This window comes from Arachis hypogaea, chromosome 3 (genome assembly GCF_003086295.3).
Source record: "Arachis hypogaea cultivar Tifrunner chromosome 3, arahy.Tifrunner.gnm2.J5K5, whole genome shotgun sequence".
NCBI classification, from domain to species: Eukaryota; Viridiplantae; Streptophyta; class Magnoliopsida; order Fabales; family Fabaceae; genus Arachis; species Arachis hypogaea.
The window spans coordinates 141245470-141268236 of NC_092038.1; the positions used below are offsets into that span (position 1 = coordinate 141245470).

At 35.5% G+C, this 22767-nt stretch overlaps 1 protein-coding gene across 1 annotated transcript; it reads left to right on the plus strand.

Moving 5' to 3' along the window:
- The first annotated feature begins 3896 nt into the window (after nucleotides 1-3896).
- LOC112734756 (DELLA protein 2) lies at nucleotides 3897-6749 on the plus strand. Its single transcript, XM_025784206.3, has one exon. The coding sequence runs from the start codon at nucleotides 4496-4498 to the stop codon at nucleotides 6305-6307; it is 1812 nt and encodes a 603-aa protein (XP_025639991.1). The 5' UTR covers nucleotides 3897-4495; the 3' UTR covers nucleotides 6308-6749.
- The last annotated feature ends 16018 nt before the right edge of the window (nucleotides 6750-22767 follow it).

Below are 22767 nucleotides of genomic sequence, written 5' to 3' on the forward strand. Positions count from 1 at the left end.
TTCACATTAAGCATTGTTTTTCCTATATCGAGCACCCGCAAAGTAATAGGCTCGCAGAGGCAGCTAATAAGATCATCTTGCAGGCCTTAAACAAAAGACTAACAGATGCTAAGGGACGTTGGGTTGAGCTAATAACAGAAATATTGTGGAGCTATAATACAAAACCACAATCCACGACCAATGAAACCCCGCTCTAGTTAGTATACAACACGGACTCTATGATCCCAATAGCTAGAGATCGCTCAAGGTTCAACTCGGACCGAGTACTTTAGCGAAGATGCCAATATGGATGCCAAATCAGCCGAACTCGATACAATAAGCGACGAACAAAGCATGGCCGAAATTCGACAGAAGTCCATGCAATTAGCCATGCAATAGAAGTATAACAAAAAAGTACGACCAAGGGTATTATAACATGGAGATCTAGTGCCGAGACAAATAGAGGAAGTCCGAAAGCCCATAGGACATGGAAAATCAGCAGCAACATGGGAAGGACCTTTCCGAGTCTCCAAAGTCATCGGAAAAGGGGCTTACTGCCAAAAAACCTTAGACAAGACGGCCCTACCCAACACTTGGAACATTTCATCATTGAAGTTTTATTATAGTTAATTTTTACTGTAAACAAGTTGGAGTGGGCATGTACTCTTTTTCCTGATCACAGAGTTTTTTTCCTAAGGAGGGTTTTACTCGGACAGGTTTTAATGAGGCCGACCACTCCACGCCTTTCAAACAGGAAGGTTTTTTCCATATCCCAAATGAAACATATTCTTTCCTTTCTATTTGCTACACTGTTCTATCTACTAAATTGTTTCATCCGAACCAACGTAAATCGAAAAGTTGGATACAACATCTAAGCAACATACAATAATAAGCATTCAAATATTTCAAGTTTAAACCGACATCATACGTCAGAAATCAGTTCAAACAAACACACCGATACTAGATCAGTCATCAAATCAAAATTTCAAAATACAAATTATCAAAAATATCCACAAACTTATTAATCTTTATCAGAGGGGAGGGGAGGAACATTTTCATCATGCTCCTCACCCGCCTCATCTTCAACAAGCTCACCATTCACTACAATCTTTGTCACATCAAGTCTCCCAACATCAAACTCGGGCACAAACATAGCTACCTGGCTCACAACTCGGTTGAAACCGGTAGCAAACATTTCCAAAACCTCATTTTCTAACTCGTGAACACGAGAGGTTATCTTACCCTTGACCTTGTCATTTTCCTTAATTTCATTTTGCAGAAGACGGATATGATCTTGAGGCTTAGTGACCTCCTCCTCCCTATCCTTCATCTTAGAGGTCACATTGATGATCACATTCTTTTTTTCTTTCACAGATCGCTCCAAATTCACAACTTTTTCAGCAACAACATGCTGCTCTGCACCTAGCAGCTCAGTAGCACGACCAACACACAGCAAACGCAAAGCCATAATCTACAACAAAATAAAAGAATAGCACTTATACAAACAGCACAACCCAATTAGCAACAAAAGTGTACCAACCTCGATAAACTTTCCCATCCCTTCCATACTCGTACGACGAGTCAGCCTTATATCCCCAGGATACTGGGAAACCCTATCAGCAAGCTCAAAAACGGGATATTGCTCATTCCAAAGGGATTGATGGTTCACCTCCTCTATAAACCCATGAAGTTTTTTCTGCTTCTCAAACATTGACCTATCACCCTTGTCCTCTTCGGAGAGCACCTCTAGTGACTTCTCGGACTCAACTTTTTTTTTTTTAGAGAAGGATGAGGTCGGGCACTGGAGACTGGAGTGAGCAACATCCCCTCCAGCTTCCTTCACTACCCCTAAATCGTTGCCATCTTTCTCACTTTTCTTTTTCAGAAAAGATTGCAACCGAGAAGTAATTAAATTAGGAACCCTCCCACCTGCAAACAATCGTAGCGTTATGTCAACAATTAGCAACCAACCAATAAAAAAAACATAAAAACACATTACCTATATAAGCCTTCAACCCCTCTTTCTCATTCTCCTTCTCAAAACTCAACAATTCAGAAATTGACAAACATTCAGCAGCCGCAAAACACTCTATCAAAAAATCTAAAAACATATTTTCTTCCTTATTTCTCTCCACAGCCTCAAGAATTTGCATTGGCTTCGGAGATCAATACAACGAAAATCTCTCTATCAACTCACCATCTAAATAGAAAGGGTATTTGGTGTTTACTGACTGAACCTTCACAAACATAGATTTGAAATTCTTGAAGGAAGATTTATATAATGAAAACAAAGAACGACCAGGGAAGCTACTAAGGTAAACCCACAAACCTTTTCACACTCTCTTAGATTGAAACAGAGAAAAGAAAATATTTAAAGACATAGAAAATTCCAGAAAAGACATCAAACATTCAAAAGCTAGCAAAAAAGCCCATGAGATTTGATGTATCTGTGAGGGAGCACAGTTCAGCTGCATCAGAACCTTACATTCAAAGTTAGAGAATGGAAATTTCAAATAGAGTTCTGTTAAACAGGGGGTATACATATAGAAATAAGCCCAGTCTCCCCTCCTCTCACAAACCCTCTCCTCACTACCACAAGGGAGAAGTTCGACGCCAATAGCTGAACCATCCTTGATCAATTTCAGAGCTTTAAGCTCGAGCAGCGATAGGTAGAAGCGCGAGTTTTAATATCAACATGCACGTAGTGATAAAAATTTTCACTTTTAACCTCCACCAACTTTTCCTTTTCTTTTTCTCTACCCATCGTCGAAACAAAGAGATAGAAACAAAGACAAGAGAACTAACTTTTTGAAGTCATGTTTCTTTCACAAACTTAAGCAAGAAGACTAGGGTTAAGAGTTCGTATCTTTTCCAAAACGAAAATGGTAATAAAACATCACTACTACCCACTAACTTAGTGGATAATTCAAAGATGACTGTTCACATAACCTGATTAAAAGAACGGCCCAGATCTTGCCTAGAGAAAAATACACATGAATTTATTGCAACACATGCCACGAGGTACATTCATTATTATTATTATTATTATTATTTCATAAAAAACCCAAGCTTGAAGAACAACAACGCGCGTTGAGCTTGGAAGCTAACATATTCGTCCATAACCGAGGTATAACTGCACAACAAAAGCTCAACTTGCTAAATGTAAGTTCGGTAAGTCAAGCTTGGGGGATATGTACTATATCCCTAATACATCAGCAAAATCGAGTTATACGTCGGCAGGATCAAACAAATTCAAAATAGATAACTCCCTATCGTAACAAACTTCTTCTCCGAATCTCGCACTTAGTTGGCTACAGATATCTCGACTAACAAATCGACAAATATTTCACCTATAACAGTTATAAATCAGAGTCTTAGCCGACGATAAGGGGCGGAAGATCACAAACAGAAGACACAACATCATTTTCACTCTCTTTAAGATACTTTACTGATTTGAATCTCGAAAATTTTTTTTGTAAGTACTATGCTTGGATTCGAGTTTACGAGGCTACTTTTCTGCTGGACAAGAGGTTTCAAGAGTTCGCAAAACAGTACAGAGCTGTCCTATAGACGGAAGAATATCCTAGTCAGAACAAAAATAAATTTTTTTAGTAATTAAATTAAAAGATAATACTAATAAACAATTTTTTACCCAATAAGATAGAGGGAAAAAGGGAAAAGAAAAAAAAAGGAAGGGAGAAGTATGACAAAGTTAGCTAAATGTTTTCCAATTTTTTGTTGCAAAAATTACTAAGAACACGTACAAAGATTAAAATTATATTTTCGACCTTTTCGGTTTTCCCCTTACAGGTATTATTGTAATATGTATATTCATATTCTTCTTTAAAATTATATATTTTATATTTTAGTTTATAAAATTTATATGAACTCAACGAATATACTACCGCTGATAGATCGCAGCCCTAGCCTAATGAATGTGAAATGGATAGAAATATTTTAACTCCTAATAATGTTAACTTACTAATACTATTACTACTACCACTACTACTACAGTATAAGAAAGGGGGTAAAAAAAAGAAGCAAAAATGGAAACAAAGTAAAAACACAAAAATGTATAATTTGGATCTTATCTGTTTGAGCTCTTTGTTTCGTTGGATATCGAGCCTTGTCACGAGCGTTTAACTTCTACTTTCCCTTTTTTCCATTATTTTCCCCCTCTTTCTTTTTTAATTTTTTTATTTTCCTAAAAAAATAAAAATAATGGTAATTTTTTTTAAAAATTATTAGAATTTATTATTTTAGTTATTATTTTCGATTATTAACTAATTTTTTAATTTAATAATATATTTTAGTTTATATTTTTAAATATTAATAATTAATTATTAAAAAAAATAAATTCAGTTATTCTTTTATTATTATTTGTGGAGAAATTATATATACACAATTATTGATTTGATTCATATATGACTGCAGTCCTAGTAGTGAAGTAGTAGTGGAAGCGGTGGGTGAAAAAAACCTTTCGAACAAGAAGTACCCTTCACAACACAAATCATCCATGAAGAGGGAGCACCACCATCTACATCCCAACCCACACGATCCCTCACCCTCTTCCGTGCCTGCACCATCGCCACCTTCATCTACGCCACCAACCACCTCCACCATCGCCGGAGCTTATTCCGGTTACTCAATCCACAACGGTACAACCTCTTCCGGAAAATCCAAGCTCTGGGACGAGTGCGCGGCGGCTGACGGCGGCATGGACGAGCTACTCGCGGTGGTTGGTTACAAGGTGAGGTCGTCGGATATGGCGGAAGTGGCGCAGAAGCTTGAGCAGCTTGAGGAAGCCATGGGGAACGCACGGGACGGAATCTCCCAACTCTCCAACGACACGGTTCACTTCAACCCCGCAGATATCTCCAACTGGCTCGAAACGATGATCAACAATCTCGACGTGCCGCCTCCTCCTCCTCCACCGTTGCCGCAGCAACACTCCGTTGACTCCTCCTCCTCCTCCGCCGCCTTCCTCCCCCAAACTGATTCCTCCACCATCACAACTTCCGTGGATAGGGCCTTCGAGGACAGCTCCTCCTCCGACTACGACCTCAAGGCCATCGCAGGCAAGGCAATATACACCACCGCCGCCGCCACCGCCGATTCCCTATCTCCTTCCTCCAAGCGCATGAAACCCTCGCCTTCCGAGTCGTCGTCCTCGACTCGGCCCCTCGTACTGGTTGACTCGCAGGAGAATGGGATCCGACTCGTCCACACACTCATGGCGTGCGCGGAGGCTGTCCACCAGAACAACCTGTCTCTTGCGGAGGCGCTCGTAAAGCAGATCGGGTTCTTGGCGGTGTCTCAGGTTGGAGCCATGCGCAAAGTAGCCACCTACTTCGCCGAAGCCCTCGCTCGCCGGATCTACGGTCTATACCCGGAGAACCCGATCCACCACTCGTTCTCCGATATGCTCCAGATCCACTTCTACGAGACCTGTCCCTACCTCAAGTTCGCTCACTTCACCGCCAACCAGGCCATCCTCGAAGCGTTCCAGGGAAAGAACCGCGTCCACGTCATCGATTTCAGCATGAACCAGGGGATGCAGTGGCCAGCGCTCATGCAAGCCCTGGCTCTCCGTCCGGGCGGTCCGCCGGCATTCCGGTTAACCGGAATCGGACCACCGGCGGCAGACAACTCCGATCACTTGCAGGAGGTAGGTTGGAAGCTCGCTCAATTAGCCGAAACGATCCACGTCGAGTTCGAGTATAGAGGATTCGTCGCGAACAGCTTGGCGGATCTTGACGCTTCGATGCTGGAGCTGAGGCCGAGTGAGACCGAGGCGGTGGCGGTTAACTCGGTTTTCGAGCTGCACAAGCTGCTCGCTCGTCCTGGCGCGGTGGAGAAGGTTCTGTCGGTGGTGAGGCAGATTCGACCGGAGATCGTGACGGTGGTGGAGCAGGAGGCGAACCACAATGGACCGGGTTTTCTTGACAGGTTCACGGAGTCGCTGCACTACTACTCCACCATGTTCGACTCGCTTGAGGGTTCGGTAAACTCGCAGGACAAGGTGATGTCGGAGGTGTACCTTGGGAAACAGATCTGCAACGTGGTAGCGTGCGAAGGGGTGGACCGGGTCGAGAGGCACGAGACACTGGGTCAGTGGCGGACCCGATTTGGTTCTGCTGGGTTCGCACCGGTCCACTTGGGTTCAAATGCCTTCAAGCAAGCGAGCATGTTGCTAGCACTGTTTGCGGGTGGGGATGGATACAGAGTGGAAGAGAATAACGGTTGCCTTATGCTTGGTTGGCATACTAGACCCTTGATTGCCACCTCCGCGTGGCAACTCGCCACCAAAACGGTGGTTGCTCACTGAGTTAACTCGGGTCGAGTTGGTGGACTCCAGAGATGAGAGTTCAGACCAACTTTTTTTATTATTTTAATTTTAATTTTCAATGGATAGCCACCAGAAAAAAAAATGGTTTAAAAAAAAACTTGTGGGGATGAGAGGGCAGTGTGTAATGTGCTGCTATGCTGAGCTGTCTGCACTGATTGCTCGGGACTGAGACCCACCATTGTCCATTTTCCTGCCCCCAACTTGTACCTCTTTCCACCCCCTTCTCTGTTAATTTTACCCTTTATAGCTTAGGTTTTTCCCTTTTTTCTCTTTTCTTTTGGGGGGGTTGAGTTGGAATCTCATGTAACTTTTGAGGGTTGGATTGGAAGAGGTTAATGTGTATTTATATTTCTTTTTTCTTTTATGTTTTTGATATATATAGCTTTGCTGGTAATAAAAGGAATCTTTTTCTTTTTTTTTTCTTTTTCTGTTTTTGGGGTGTTAGTAATTGTTGTTGGATGAATGGGATTGGTGAATTGAATTGATGATGAGATGATGGATCAATATCAATATCATTGTCAAGTTAAGAATGATGGGATCTGTGTGGGTCTGGGCCAGCTATGATGGAATCTTCGTGAAAGAGTCAGAGAGAGAGAGAGAGAAAGAGAGAGGTTGCCAAAATGGAGAATGGAGGCTGAGTTGCTTTGCACTAAGCAGAGATAAAGCAGGTTGCCTTGTGTGGAATACATTCAAGAGTTTGAGTTCACCCATCATCACCAATGGATATCTGTTACTGCTGCCCCCTCTCCCTTGTGTGTGTGCTTGACAAAATTACTGCACTATCAACCGAATCAACCCCTCTTTCCTGTCAGAGAGGAAAGCACAGCCCGTCAGAAAGTGAAACAAAGAGAGAGAATCGCTTTTAATGTCAAGATCTTCGTTGTGCTATTCACCTTGAAAAGTTTCACTTTTAAAAATGGGTATTCCCTCGCAATTATTGTGCTACAAGTCCTATAACGATATCACATTGCCTTGCTTCTGCTATTTCGTTTTCCCTCTTTAGGTTTCATTTCCTTTTGCCTTGGCTGCCCAAAGATATTTCTGGGTTTATTTTGAACAGACCAATCTGATTTTTTGCATATTAAATATGGTGACAACTGGCCTGCCCAAGAGGGTTTTTTTTATATATATATAAATTTTAATTCTACTTATTTATTCATGTATCCTAGTATCAAGAAAGTATTCAATTTCCAAAATGAAGCAACATGCGGTACACATTATTGGTCTGAGCAAGAATCAAAATCTCTATTTGCTCGTTCTATTAGGTAATATTCGAAAGATAATATCCAAAGTTATTTTATATAACATAATATTTATAATCTTATATACATAATATTTGTAATTATATATTTATTATATTTAAAATTGTATAATTATTTTAATAATAATTGATAAATATTAAATAAAAAAAATTTTAAATTGCTGGAACTATTTTTTATTATCTTTTAAATATTATTGTTTTTTAATTAATCCGGTGAGAACTTTGATTGAACTGGCCAGCTACAGAATATTATAGTACTCTGCACTCACCTCTGGGAATCTCCAGTTCCGGAGATCCTCAAACCCAATGCCCCCACCTTGTAAGTTTCTCACTTGTATTCTTTTCTTTTCCCCCCTCAAAATTTAAACCCGAATACCCAACCATGTGCACGTTACTGCACCTTCTATTTCTCTATTATTATCTAGTCTAAAGTGTATCTGTTACACTAATATGTAATGTTATTGAAACAGGGGTAGTTTCATTTCCTATATATTTTCTTAAAACAAAACATAGTACTCTCAGAAGCAGACTCTAACAAAATTTGCAATCATGTGGCGCCTAAGAAGTAACGTATTTGTTCTGGCCTTCTTGCCTAAGTTCCAGTTGGTCAGGCACTCAGGCCGTAATAATTATTAAAATAAACCAAATGGTGATACAAACAGAATATCTTCACTTCATTCCTAGAATGCTGCTTTATAAAACCGAATTGTCCATTTAGTTGACTTATTTTACATCACAAATTACTACAACTATTGATTATTGATTAACAGGAGATAAACATTAAATAAGGAACAATAATTGAGTGATGACAACCCACATAAACATAAAATGCAATAAGGTGACACATCAAATATATGGCGAGAAGATACAATCATATGAACCAAAAGAGACCGCCCCATCAGCATTTGTCAAACATAGTTTATTTAGTGTTTTGCAGGCCAGTAGACGACTCAATGAATGAAAGATGCATATGTAGCACTTATACACACATTAGATTCTACGTATTGGACCATCTTCCTGAGTGTATGTTGTGGCCACCTTCTATTAGTAGTATAAATAAATCACCGTTTTTACTATATAGTACTATACAATATAAACATGTTTTGTATCTGACTTGGCCGGGCCCCTCTAAAATTTTATTAACAATTAATTAATTAGCAACTTGTCCACTCGAGTTATCGAAAGGTATTAAAAGCTCACATCGCTTGCCTATTGCCATGCTCCACATGCTTCTATTATATATAGCTTTCCTAATTATTTTTCTCCCCCGTCCCTTTTAACCAACGATAAAGTGGACGAGGTCTCTTTCAGTTATATGCATAGGCCCGAATATTCTAAAGGGGAAAAGGAAAAAAATCTTAATATAAATTTTTTTATAATCAACAATTAAGAGATATATATTATATATTATATATAATATTAGTCCTTATTAAGGAAGCCAAGTCAGAGCGAAATTGCTGCTTGCTAGGTGCATTATTAGTATAGTAGAATAATCATGAAACTAAACGAAGTAATAAGAGGGGATTAGCTTAGTCAAAAATAATTATTGAGATGCACTTTTATGCAAAAAATTGTGGAATTTGTTGGATGACAAGTGCTAGTACAATAGCAATTGATTTAACATGTAACATATACAAGTCGTGAAGGTGGTTTTATTTCAATGGGGAGTGTGATGGTGTTTGTGGACAATGGAAGGAAACATGCTGAATTATAAAGCGGCGGTGGCGATGCATAAATGTGTGTATGGAATTTAGGTGTCCGTGAGAGTCACATTGTTGTTGATGGACAGTGTCTGAATCACTCGTGTGGTTACAACAGTTAAGCATGTGGGGGACCTGAATATGACCTGATATTGTTCTTTGTTCAACAGTCTATGTTTTAGTTTTAGTAATTAATAATGTAATGTTCCCTTTGGTCTTTCTTTGACCTAACTCTGCCCTTTCCTTCTCATCATCATAACTCCTTATCTTCCACGCTTTTGCTTCTTTTTTCTCTTATTTTCTCTATCGCCATTTTTCATAAATCGATATTCCTATTTTATTTTTATTGGGAGCTCTCTTCATCCTTATCCACTTCGGTGGTACGTACAATTTTTAGACTTTTTTATTTAAATAAATATTAAAAAAAAAATTTCTCAATATGTATATTTTGAAAAATAAATTATTTTTATTTTTATTAAATAAAAAATTTTAATTTTCATCTTTTTTTTGAACAAATTAGTAGATATTATGTACAATTAACTTTAATCCCTTGTTGTTAATAGGAACTACCAATTTAAGTTGTTCTATTTTTTTTTTTATTAAAAATAGAAAGATTTAAATTCATAACTTTTTAAATAAATATAGAGAGACTGTATCATTTAATTATTATTCATTGGTTGTCATAATTAACTTTGTTCTATTAGTTTTACAAAAAAAATTTAAAACATTCTTTGCCACATCCCTCTGGGAATAATTAAGCAATTTTTATGATTTGGCGGAATAAAAATTAAGTGGAGTAGATTCACCTCAATTCAGAGTTAGGGTGTGTGTTAGTTATAGCTAGATACGTATTCAATTCAACTACATGATATCTTTTACAATCTAAATTACTGTACGTATACGTAGCTCTATTAATTATAACAATAATTATTTGTACACTACTTGAGCATATTTCAGTCCACCACTTGCATGCGTTGTTGCTGGTCTAACGTCCTAATTATCTTAATTATCGTAAGCCTTACTTTATGTCATAAAACAAAGGTTAATCAAATGTTACGACAATTCTAAGATTTATATATAAATATATATAGAAAGGAATAATAATTTTAGAAGCCCGATGAAGAATTACGCTCAAATACAGAATTACAAAACACAAAACGTTCATACAAAACTACAAACTTAAGGCACAAGATAAAAATATAAAATAACATGATATAAATATATAAGAAAGTATAATAATCATAAGGAACTAGTCGCAACCCGCGAAATTTAAGCCGACTAGTATATACAGACATACAAAATTTTGAAGTAAAATAGTTTATACAAAATCTCTCTCAAGATAAGCCTCTAAGGCAAAAGTAAATACAAAAGTGAGAAAAACTAAGCAAAATAACCAAAAGGACAACAAAATGGAATGAGGTCCTCCACTTTGTCACCATCAAGCAACTCACCAAAATGAGTTGCGACCTGCATCTGAAAAACAACAAAGTATGGAATGAGAACTGGAGGTTCTCAGTATGGTAACAGTGTCCAGTAATATAAGATATAAGACATCGGGATGCCAGAGGCAATCCTAGAGTTTCATATCAATCATGATATTCAATTTTAAAACATAAGTAAATTTAAAACCATAAAGAAATGGGGTATTCTATCTTAAGGGATTTCTAAACTAACAGATACACCACTGTCCCATAACCTTTGCCAGCCTAACCGCCATGCGTCCCATCACCACCGCCTATCGAACCTCCTTAATCCCAGTAGAAAACACAAGTAATTATCAATTATATCAAGTAATTCAAGAAGCAATTAAGCATGTTATACAAATAGGCAAACAATGCAAGTAAACAAAGCAAACAACTATATAGAAGATGCACATGATGAATGACTGCCCTATTGGCTGCGATATCACATCGTCGGTTCAACTGCCAACCCGACACATCTCCATGGAGATGTCGCCCTTCGATCTCATAATGGAAACCCCCGAGATATCGTGCCCAAAACACGGTCCAGGATATAGTGTCTGCACACTCTAGTGATTCCGAAGGGATGCGAGCGGGATACTCTTGCCATGGACCTCCCATCTCAATGTAAGCGGGACTAACCACCGCCCTTACGCCGCCACCGCGACCTCGACAGGCGGGATCCAACCGCCGTCCCTGCCAGGCGCATAGCGTCTCAACAATCTCAGTAGAAAATAATATATCAGGGGTTTTTAGAAAACATTTTTCAGTACTCAATAAAGCCATCACCATATCCATAACTCCCCAATTCCTCATACCAATCGTCTTTACAATACTCTACCACCTCACTCGACTAATCTACTCTCAGTACTCCAGAAACCTAAATCTCTGTCTTCTAAAATTTTTACCAGTAAGTATCTAGTTAAACTCACTTAGGGTATTCTCTATATTTCAAGGCCTAAAACAAGTTAAGACACCCTAGATAAGCATTACGGAAGTTTACAAACTTGCCAGGAAGGTAAAACCGTTAAAAACAAGGTTTTCGTTGAAAAATAGGATAGTGTGCATACGCATAGGGTTGAGCGTACGCAGGGGTGGCAAGCGGAAAAGCCCGCCCTGCCAGAAGTCCACTCTTTGGCGGGTTGGCCTGCCCCGCCCCGCCTAGTGAGGCGGTCCTAGAATCCTATCCCGCCCTGCTTAACTGCGGGCTGGCAGGTTATGCCCGCCAAAGCTCCTCCTTTTTTTTTACTATTAATTACTAAATAATATATATAATTTCACAACCATATTAACAAATTTATAATTTTAAAGACATAAGAAATTATATTTTTTATATTCACAAACATTAAAGTCTTTGTAATTATAAATATCTAATAAAAATAATTATAAACCAAGTTTTCATCCAAAACATAATTATAAATATTGTCTCCAAAGCAAAATAAACGTACTCTAAAACATAATTATAAATATTGTCTCCAAAGCAACATAAAATAATCCAAAACACTCAATTTTCATCTTCATACTCTTGTAAGTTGGGTTGGAGGAAGTTAGGTTTTGGCAAAAAAATTGCAAAAATACCCCCTTACAAAAAAAAAACTAAGCCCGGCAAGGAAGCCCGCCCTGCCCCGCAGTTTAAGCGATGCAGGTTAGGCGGGATTTTGTTTTTTGGTGGTTCAAATTTTTCAGCCCGGCCTGCCTTTTTTAGCGGGTTACGGGAGCCGGCTCGACGGATTTTGGCCCGTTTGCCACCCCTAAGCGTACGCACTCCCAAAAGAATTTTTGCAAAGTGTGCGTACGCATAAAGGTGTGCGTACGCACAGAAGATAAAAGTTTTCATTTTAAACGAACGAACAGATACGTGCGAACGCCCTCAACAGAATGCACTTCCCAGCATGTGCGTGCGCACGATATTGTGCATACGCACAACTTGCAAAATTTGCAGGGTGTGTGCGCACAAGAGTGTGCGATCGCTCTCAACAGTAAGCATCTCCCTGTGTGTGCGTGCGGAACCCAATAGAAAGGAACGACCTCCCACCATCAAAGGTGGAACGACTTTAAAAGACGGTTATCAGCTCTATATCTACACTTATAAATACCCTGACATCCTTAGGTATAATTCGAACCCAATCTACTAAAATACCTGTTTAAACCTTGCTAACTTAAGTATCGGAGTCTCTTACAGGTACCACTCCCCACCTTTGCTCACAAACAACTTGAACGAATTTATCCTTGTTGTAGAAGACACTGGACAAATTATTTAAAGGCGTTTGGACCTCACGTTCAAGCCCAAAGCAACCCAGTTTTAGGTAATGTTCGAAACAATAACTAAAACTTAAATTCGTATTTTTTAAAATAAAATTTGATTAAAAGGAAGGGGAGGTGGAGGAAGAGGAAGAGTATCAAAAATGATTTTACCCGAAGGAGAAGAGGTATCACCCGATGTACCAGCTTCCTTTAGCTGGATAGCTCGGGCAACGGCATTCTTCTTAGCCTACCAAACTCTCTGCAGCGCGTTCGAGCCACAGTTCATCTTTGCTACAAAGGATAAAAACAAGCAAAGAAACTCAAGTCATATAACTCAGACATAAGCAACAATAATATTCAACAAAGAAAAGCTAACTACCTAGTTCGGTACGAACATAGCTTGGCTTTCCCATAAAAAATTTCTTCGTGTCAAGATTAGAAGCTCGGCTCCAACACTCATGGAAAAAGGCCACTACACACTCCTTTACTTCGTCTAAGTCCTCAAGATTATATTTAACAATGTTGGGAACTTTCTTCCAGTACAAGCTAACTTGAGTTCATCCTTCTCGTTCAAGAAAAAAGGTCGAGCACCATCTAAAGATCGGAACTTGGAGAAATAATTTTTAAAGTCATGAGATGAATCATCAAAAATAGAGAACACTTTTCTCCCCTGGATAGTCCGGAAAGAAATCAAATGTTTTTTAGAATTAAATGATTTTGTAAGTTGAAAAAGGTAAAAGAAAATCTTAGAGAATCACGGAAGATCGAGCTCCCAACTAACCAGCTGATAAACTTTCATGAAACTCCAGGAGTTAGGGTGAACCTGAGAAGGGAAAACTCTACATATACGAAGGATTTCTAGCTCAAAGTCAGAAAAGGAAAGACTCACTCCCAACCTGGTGAAAAGGCATTCATACATGAAAACGAAATGGCACTCTGACTTGTCAAGTCGAGAAAAGCAATTCCTATCCTCAGGATTAGGGGCCACTATCTCGTACTCCTCCTCGTCTTCCCTCCCCTTACAAAGCCTATGCTGCCTACGAAAAGTCTTTATATACTCGTTATCAACTACGGGGACAATAGAAAGAATAGTAACATCTACCCAATCTAAGTTAGATGAAACTTTGGTAGACATGTTGAGAATTACAAAACGAGACATAAAGGGTTATACCTATAAAACAAAAGAAAGTAGTCACTATAAAAACTCACAAGCTACAAATCAGAAACAACAATACGGCACACAAAAGAGGTCAAACCATCCTCAAGAATGGGACTTTCATGACTTCATCGTGTTTTGCTAAGAATGCGAAATGACATCATTACTTAGACTGAAAATGATACCATTTGTGTGCAAGACAAAACCCTAGAAATTCAAAGAAAAAAAGCACAAATTCACAAATTCAGATTCTACCATAAAATTCTACAAAACTTTCCATCAGATTCTACAAACTCTCAAGAGTGATGAAGATTCATAAAAATAAGGAAAATGGAAAAGAATAAGAAAGGAAGGAACTTTTTTACAAGCAATCAATAAGTACCCACATTTGCAAAAAAAAAAAAAAAAGTCTTTCATAATAACGTAAAGAACATCAATCAAGCAAGAAAAATCAACCTTGTTGAAAAAGAAGTAGCCACAACAGGTCACTATCCCTAAATGTCTATCAAACTCCAAGATTGATAAATCTGGGATGAAGGTTGAACAAAAATAGAATCACAATAAAAAGAGATAAAAGATTGAGAGAAGACGAAGTAGAGTACATAAACTGAAGCGAAAAAGAGAAAAGAGCAAGTTATTATGCTTATATATAGTTATTAGGGGCAAAATAGTAAAATTATCCCTCATTTAATGACACACACAGTTACTAAGGTAACTAAAAAGACGTGCGAATGATTACGAAAAGATGTAACGTTTAGATTTAAAAACGCGTCGAGCACCTGAACTAGCGCCAAGAAAGGTGGTGTATCCGACGTAATATGATGAAGACCATCATAAATCAAGACCCACTTTGAGATGCTTGAACCCGAACCCATGAAACTCAACCTCAAACAGGGGGACTATTCATACCCTGACCCAATACAGCCAGACCCAAAGTGAATAAAACCTAATCTATAGACAATAGTCAGGTCGACACCAACCCGACCTCATGAAGGTGAGTCGTATCGACGTTAGACTCGGAATTACTTATCCGAATAAGTAATCAATCCCTACAATCTCTCCTACTCATCTAGAAAGGAGATTTTAATAATCTTCCTAACAAAAAGGAACGACTACTCACGATCAAAGGTGGAATGACTTTAAAAGACGGTTATCGGCTCTACATCTACACTTATAAATACCATGATATCCTCAGGTATAATTCGAACCCAAACTACTAAAAAATCTACTTAAACCTTACTAACTTAAGTATCGGAGTTTTTTGCAGGTATCACCCCACCTTTGCTCACAAACAACTTAGACAAATTTATCCTCGTTGGAGAAGACGCCAAACAAATTACTTAAAAGCGTTTGGACATCACGTTCAAGTCTAAAGTAACCCAGTTTAAGATAATTCTCGAAACAATAACTAAAACTTAAATTCACATTTTTTTAAAAATAAAAATTGATTAAAATTAAAATTATTTGGTATATTAAAAATGTAATAAAAAACAAAAAACAAATCACTGATGTAAAGAAAAAGAGTTTGACAAAAGGAAAAGAGGTAACACCGATTTTGCAGTAATTTGAAAGAGATTATCGGTAGTGATAAAAAATAGTTTGGTAAATAAAGAATAAAAATATAAAACTAAATAATTAAATTAATTTCTAAATCAAATGAACTTTTATTTTACGTAGTTAATTCTAAACACAATAATTTGTTTATTAAAAATGTTACATATACACAAAAAAATCATTCATTATATATTTATGTATAAATTAATATACGTGTTGTTTAACTCATTTTTAATATGTATTTATATTTTATATTTGTGGCTGATTTAATTATTCGCAAGGGATACGAGTTTTTTACCTTACCCACGGATGACATGGGTAAAACTCAATGATTATTTACCGTTAGAGTATTCTTAAACCATAAAAATCACAAAATCTCTCAAATTTCAAAACTCAAATCACGAAACGAAAAAGGGGAGGACTGGACATGAAATTAGAATTTTCTTACCAAATTGTTAGATAGATTTTGTAGTGAATTTCGAGATAAACGTGTGGCCGCTGATGACTCGTCAATCGGAACTTCGAATCGAAAGTTATATGAGTTTGAATAGGAGGTTAGGGTTTGAAGTTTCTTCTTTTTCCCCTCTGTGTTTAACGTGTTTCCCTTGATTTGGGAAGGAAGAAGAGCACAGCTCTTCAGTTATATGGTGATTTGGTTGGGCCTTGGGTCCAATACAGCCATACAGGTCCGGTTCGTTTAGTTCGGCCTGTTCGACCCAATTTTGAGCCAAATTTTTTAAAATTAGTGTTAAAATTTTTATTTTAATTAGCTCTATCTCATTAAATTATGAAATTCTATTTTTTAATTTCTTTGATTAATAATTAATTTATTAACTAATTATTTACTAATTTTACGGGTTTTACATCTTTTCCCTCATCTTTCTCTTTCGTTATCATCGTTGTCGTCACCACCACCACCTTCTCTCATTGATTTATGCTTTTTCTTTTTTTTCTCTCCTACTCCTTCGTTATTACCACCACCATCATCTTATTCTTCTTTTTAGTTAAATATCATATAATTATTTTAATGATAAGAAAAGCACATAATATTTTTATGTCACGATTAAGAAATTTCAATGTCAATATAAAAAAATTTTTGTATAAAAAATTTCGGTGCTATTTTTTTTATAAATTTTATATAATTTAAAACTCTGTTTCTTCATCATCATCATATCATTTTTTTTTCTTTTTTTTCTTATTTCATATTCTCATAATTCTTCTTTTACCCTCTTAATAAAAATCTGTGTCACAATTACGAAATTTCAGTATTAAAATTAATAAATTTTTTGCATTACGGTTAAAAAGTTTTTGTGCTATTTTCTGATAAATTTTACATAATTCAAAACTCCTCTTCATCTTTTTTTTCTTCTTCTATTTAATACCACAATTCAGTGGTAACAAAATACATCATTTGCTTAAAAATAACAAAGAATTTTTTAGTGAAATAAATCTTTAGAGAATTACAAGTTTAACATTTTAACTCACTCCACCACAAAATATATTTAAATATGTTTTACAAAAAAAAATACATTAACTTATTGTAAATGACATGATAAAATGGCTGAACCTCTTATATATGAATTCAATATCACCCAATTAGTTCAATGATAAGTACATTATTTAGTTGAAAATGATACGATTAATAAATTTCTATGTCACGAATAAGAAATTTCGGTGTCAAAATAACAAATTTTTTGTGTCACGATTAAAAAATTTAGGTACTATTTTCATGATAAATTCTACACAATTCAAAACTCTCATTCTTCCTCTTCTTATTTTACATTTTCTTCTTTTTCTTCCTCTTCTTATTTTACATTTTCATCATTATTGTTTCACCCTCTTAACATGAACCTGTGTCACGGTTAAAAAATTTCAGTGTCAAAATTAAAAATTTATTGTGTCACGGTTAAAAAATTTTAGTGCTATTTTTTGATAAATTTTATATAATTCAAAACTCAACTTCTTCTTCATCATCATCATCCTCTTCTTTTTTGTTTATTTCCTCTTTCTTATTTCACATTCTCATAATTCTTATTTTATCCTCTTAATAAGAATAACAACAAAAATATATATATATATATATATATATATATATATATATATATATATATATATATAATGCAGTAGCAACAACAAAGATGAAAAAAAATACGCTAAAAAAAGAAGCGCATAATATGAACATTTACGTTAATGGAGAGTTGGAGCATGTCTATGTTCTCGCTGATGAAACTAATTTTTATTAGATTTAAACCAATTTTATTAAATTTAATTGCTAAAAAAACTTGGATGTAGAACGAGACATGTTTTTAAGCAGAAACCAAATGCGAAAAATGCACAATCCATCCATCGGAGCAAAGGAAAAGCGAAGTTTTTGGGCGATTCTACCTTCTGGGATTCTAATTGTAAAATGTTCAAAGGTTAGTTTAGTTTTTTACTTAAATGAGAGCTTTGTTTGCTGTTTTATTTGTGTATGACGAAAAATAATGTTCACCGTTGGGTTTGACTGATTCAAAATTCAGATGAGATAGAAAGAGCAAGGTAATTCTTAACCGACAAAGAGTATTACAAATGTCACTGTTTTAAGAAAGAGGTTAATTATTAGTGGTCCTCTTGAAAAGTTGAATAAAATCAATGAGGCTGTTGAGTGTTGACAAAGACCACGATCATCCAGATTCCCTGAATATTATTATAAGTTTCAGACCCTCTCTTACTCTCACACACATGCATAGGATAGGATACATCATAAAGTGTAATACTCTTTACTCTAAAATACCATGGATACAGTAGTGTGCTTAGTTGTCTGTAGGTTGTTGCTGGCCTGTAACCTATATTTGTGGTTGCGGAAATAAAATTGAGTACATAATTTATCATGGGAATTAAATTTACTAGCTTGGAGGAACAGGTTTAGGGAACATTTCTTGTGTTACATATACACCATACTGCAGGTTGGTATCTAGTTACTGGTTTTCGACATTAGATTAACCTTACAAATTAATAATGCTCAGCTTCTTGTAAAGTGTAAACCTTACCTAGCCTGTTCAAATAGTTAATTACATTATGAACATTTATTAATTCAGGAAAGTAGTGTACCACAACAACAACCTAGTCAACCTACAAACTGGAGATAGACAATATATCATTAAAGAATCTAAGGTAGCGTTTGGTAGAGAGACAGAGACAAAAAAACTGAAATTGAGAGACAGAGACTAAGAGAGAGATTGAAATAAATATCAGTATTTTGTTTGGTGCAAAATTGGAGACAAAAATTGAAACAAGAATGAAACTCTAATTTAATTTGCACAAAGGGTAAAATTGGAATTAATTAATTGAAATGAAGGTATTTTAGGTATAAAATATTATTAAAAGTTTCAGTCTCTATCTTTAAAAATTTTAGTCTGTATTCCTACTTTTTGGAGGTACTAAAATACTGAAATTTTAGAGACAGAGACAGAAATTTTAATACTAATTTCTGGACTAACATACTGAATCTCAGTCTCTCAATCTCTGTCTCAGTACCTCAAAACAAACACTATCTAAGAGAATGTGTGAATTACTGAATTGTGATCCTCACTCGTCTAAACAAGTGGATAGTTTCATCACTTAGCAAATTGTTCAAAATCAATCTAGGGCTTCAGTTTTTGTAAAATTTATATTCAGAGATGTCTCATATATATTTTATTTTTTTGGGTTTCCAACACATTTGGACATATAAAATATTAAAAAAAAATTATACTTATTCAGTTCAGATTTCAAATAAAATAAAAGGTGGTAACCTTTGATTTTCTTTATCAGAACATTTTTTTATTCGAACTTGTGGTTCCCCTTTTTTTTAACAAATGAAGAAAAAAAAACCATATAAACAGATTTTTGGGCCATGGATTTTATGAGCATGGGTGTTTATGGTCTATATGGTGTAGTTTTTTGTTTTTGGACATACACTAAAAAGAAATACATAAGATATTTGCAGTAAGGAGGCCCAATAAAACCATACAAACTTTACAATGATACTGCCTGTTTAGGTCCAGTATTGTATACTAGTTCATCTGTCTCTCAAAATTAATACGATTCATGATAGAGACAAAACATTTAGATAAGCGATACTTTTGGCTCATTTTTGTTTTCCACACCAAATCAATTAGCACCAATCCATTACAGATATAAAATTAGCAAATGCAATTCATTTTTTTGGATCTAAACAATTTTAACAGTAGAAATAAAATATATATATTATAAAATAAAATAAGAGAGATAGAATAGTAGAGTTAAATTTAATAACATAATGAAAATAATTATGCACGATTCTGATGTATTACTAAGAACATTTTTAAATTTTAGTGAGAAATTTGTTCCCAGTTGCCACATAAGTGTATCCGTTCCTCAATGCAGCTGATCGGTGAAATCTTGCATTTATCCCCCGAATTTAATGCACGCTTGTATTCTAGCTACGCTTTGGGTTGCTCAATTCATCCCATGTTTTGGAGGGTGAAATGGTCCCTTTTGTAGTAAAACATGCATACATAAGATTACATTCTTATCAATACATGCATACACCTGGTGATCTTCATATCATATCGTTACACCACGTCTACATGCATTCCGAGAAAGAGGAGCTTCCAGCGGGTTTGAATCTAGTCATGCCGTTGCATTAGAATTTAGAATTGGGTTTGGACGCATATCAGTGAAATAGAAGTGACATGTGTGAAAATCGATGATTGTGATAAGGGAAATGTGACAGTCATGAGACACCGTTAAGAGGGAAAAATAATAATAAAAGAAGACAAAACATAAAGGAAATCAAAGTAAGCTTAAAAGAAATAGTAGAAGAGACAAAAATCAGTATTTCACATGTGATTCTATTCTTTAGTTAATTTGATATGTACTTATCTCACTCGATTTTTGATATGTTTCGATAGGGTGTCGAATCGAGTTTGTATCAAGATCTTAGTTTGGATAACAGAGAGATTCTTCTAAAAATAATAAATTCGACCCGAAAATTATTTAATAATTGTGTTAAAGTGACATGTCAAAAGTAGCAAATTTATAATGAATAAAATAAAAGAATAAATTAATTAACTAAAGAAAAACTCAATAAATAAATGAAGGTGTAAAAATTTTAAATAAAAGCAAATTAACAATAAAAATGTACAAAAAAAGAATTAAATAAATAAAAAAATAAATTAAAAGTTGGCTTCTAATACTTACAAGCATTTTTCTCGTGGCCAATGAGTAATAGCTCAACTGGGATAGGTTCCCCATACTTAATTAAGAGGTTGCGGGTTCGAGTCTCCTATCTTTGGTATAAAAATAAATAAAAAAAAGCATTTTTCTCGTGATACTCCCACATTCTATTTTGTCATTCTTAGTTTCGACCATTTTCATACCCTACGCGCAGATATCCAATCCGATCCAACCCATTCGGGTAGGGTAAGTACGGTCCGGGTATGCTTGCGGGTAGGGTAGGATACGGGTTTAGGGTATATCCTACCCTACCCGCACCTCATAACCTCTCTTATGTAATGACTTACAAAAAATAAACAATCACTAAAACTAGTTAGTTGATTTAATAATTTAGAGCATTAGTTTTTTATTTTTTATGTTATTAATATGTATAAAATTCGAAATGATTGAATTTTATATTTACTTTAAAAAAATTTGATATTTTTGCTAGTAGAATAGAATAGGGTAGGGTTTAGAATTTTAGGATACGAGTAGGATTAGGGTTGAGAGATTCTCAACCCGCAGATAGAGTAGGATAAAGTTTTAATAAAATTTTCAATCCACAAATAGAATTAGGATAGAATCCAAACCCAATCCTATTCTACCCTACCCTATCCATTGCCAGCCATATCCGTCCTATATTTCGACTTTCTATACACTATAGTCGAATGTCTTTCATGAGTCAGAATTCTGTGCTAACAGTAATAATATTTTGTTTTTAGTAGTATATGAGTATATCCTAATGTTCTTTTGCTTGTATTAATCTGCTACTGATAGTTTGGTACCATATAGCTCTCCTCTCATGATCCCCGAAATTGGAAGGACTGAGAAACCGACGTTGACTAATTCGGTAGTCGTCGGAACAAGCTATTAGTGAGGTCTTATTAGTAGGATTTTTTTCATCCTCTTAATTAATTCCAATGAGTTATTTGTTTGTGAAGAAAAACAAACATCTATCATCCTAACCAAATGTAATTATTCAAGAAAGTAACGCATGGATTGTGTGATTTAATTTAGTTCATGTTTTCCTTTTATAAAAATAAAATATAATTTACTTAGATAGACCATCAATCACACCTTTTCGGTAAACAAAAATCTATTCACATGGAAGAATACTTTAATTCTCTACTTGTTATTTTATAATAATATAATAATAATACGTTGATCAAAATAGTCAAAAGAGAAAAGATGAAAAATAAAAGGAAGTAAAACACTAAAACATAAGGATGACAGCTAAGGCGAGTCTATATTCTTGAGAAGATGTGTAAATAATTAGAAAGCTCTCTAAAATATGTATTAAACAAAATTAATTAAAAAAAAAGTAAACAAATAACATTTCGTATAGAATTTAAAACTTGCAATATAGTAGTACCAGTTTAAAAGTTATTCTACAATAATAGCTTAACATATTCTTTTGTGAATATAATGTGTTTTTTGTTCCTAATGAATACGACATGCATCACCAAATTACATGGACCCAGAATTAGATATTAATTTTGGTGGACACTGGACAGAGAGATATGAGATATCTGGCGAGAGTGTATTGTCGAAATAACGAAAATGACACCACGATTGGCATAAGAAATAGGGAAAGTACATAGATTAAGACATGGATAAAAAAAGGTAGAAAAGAAAAGAAAAGAAAAGGCTGATTGCAGGTACAACGGGAGTTGCATACCGTACCCTTCCTTTTCTTCCTTTCATTTCTTCTAGCGACAATATCTAATGAGAAATTCAGAATGTTCACTTAGATCAAACGTGTATTGCATGATAATATTTGTAACAATTTTGGTTAGTATTTGGCTAATATAAATATTAAATTATTTTTAACAAATAAATTTTCTTCT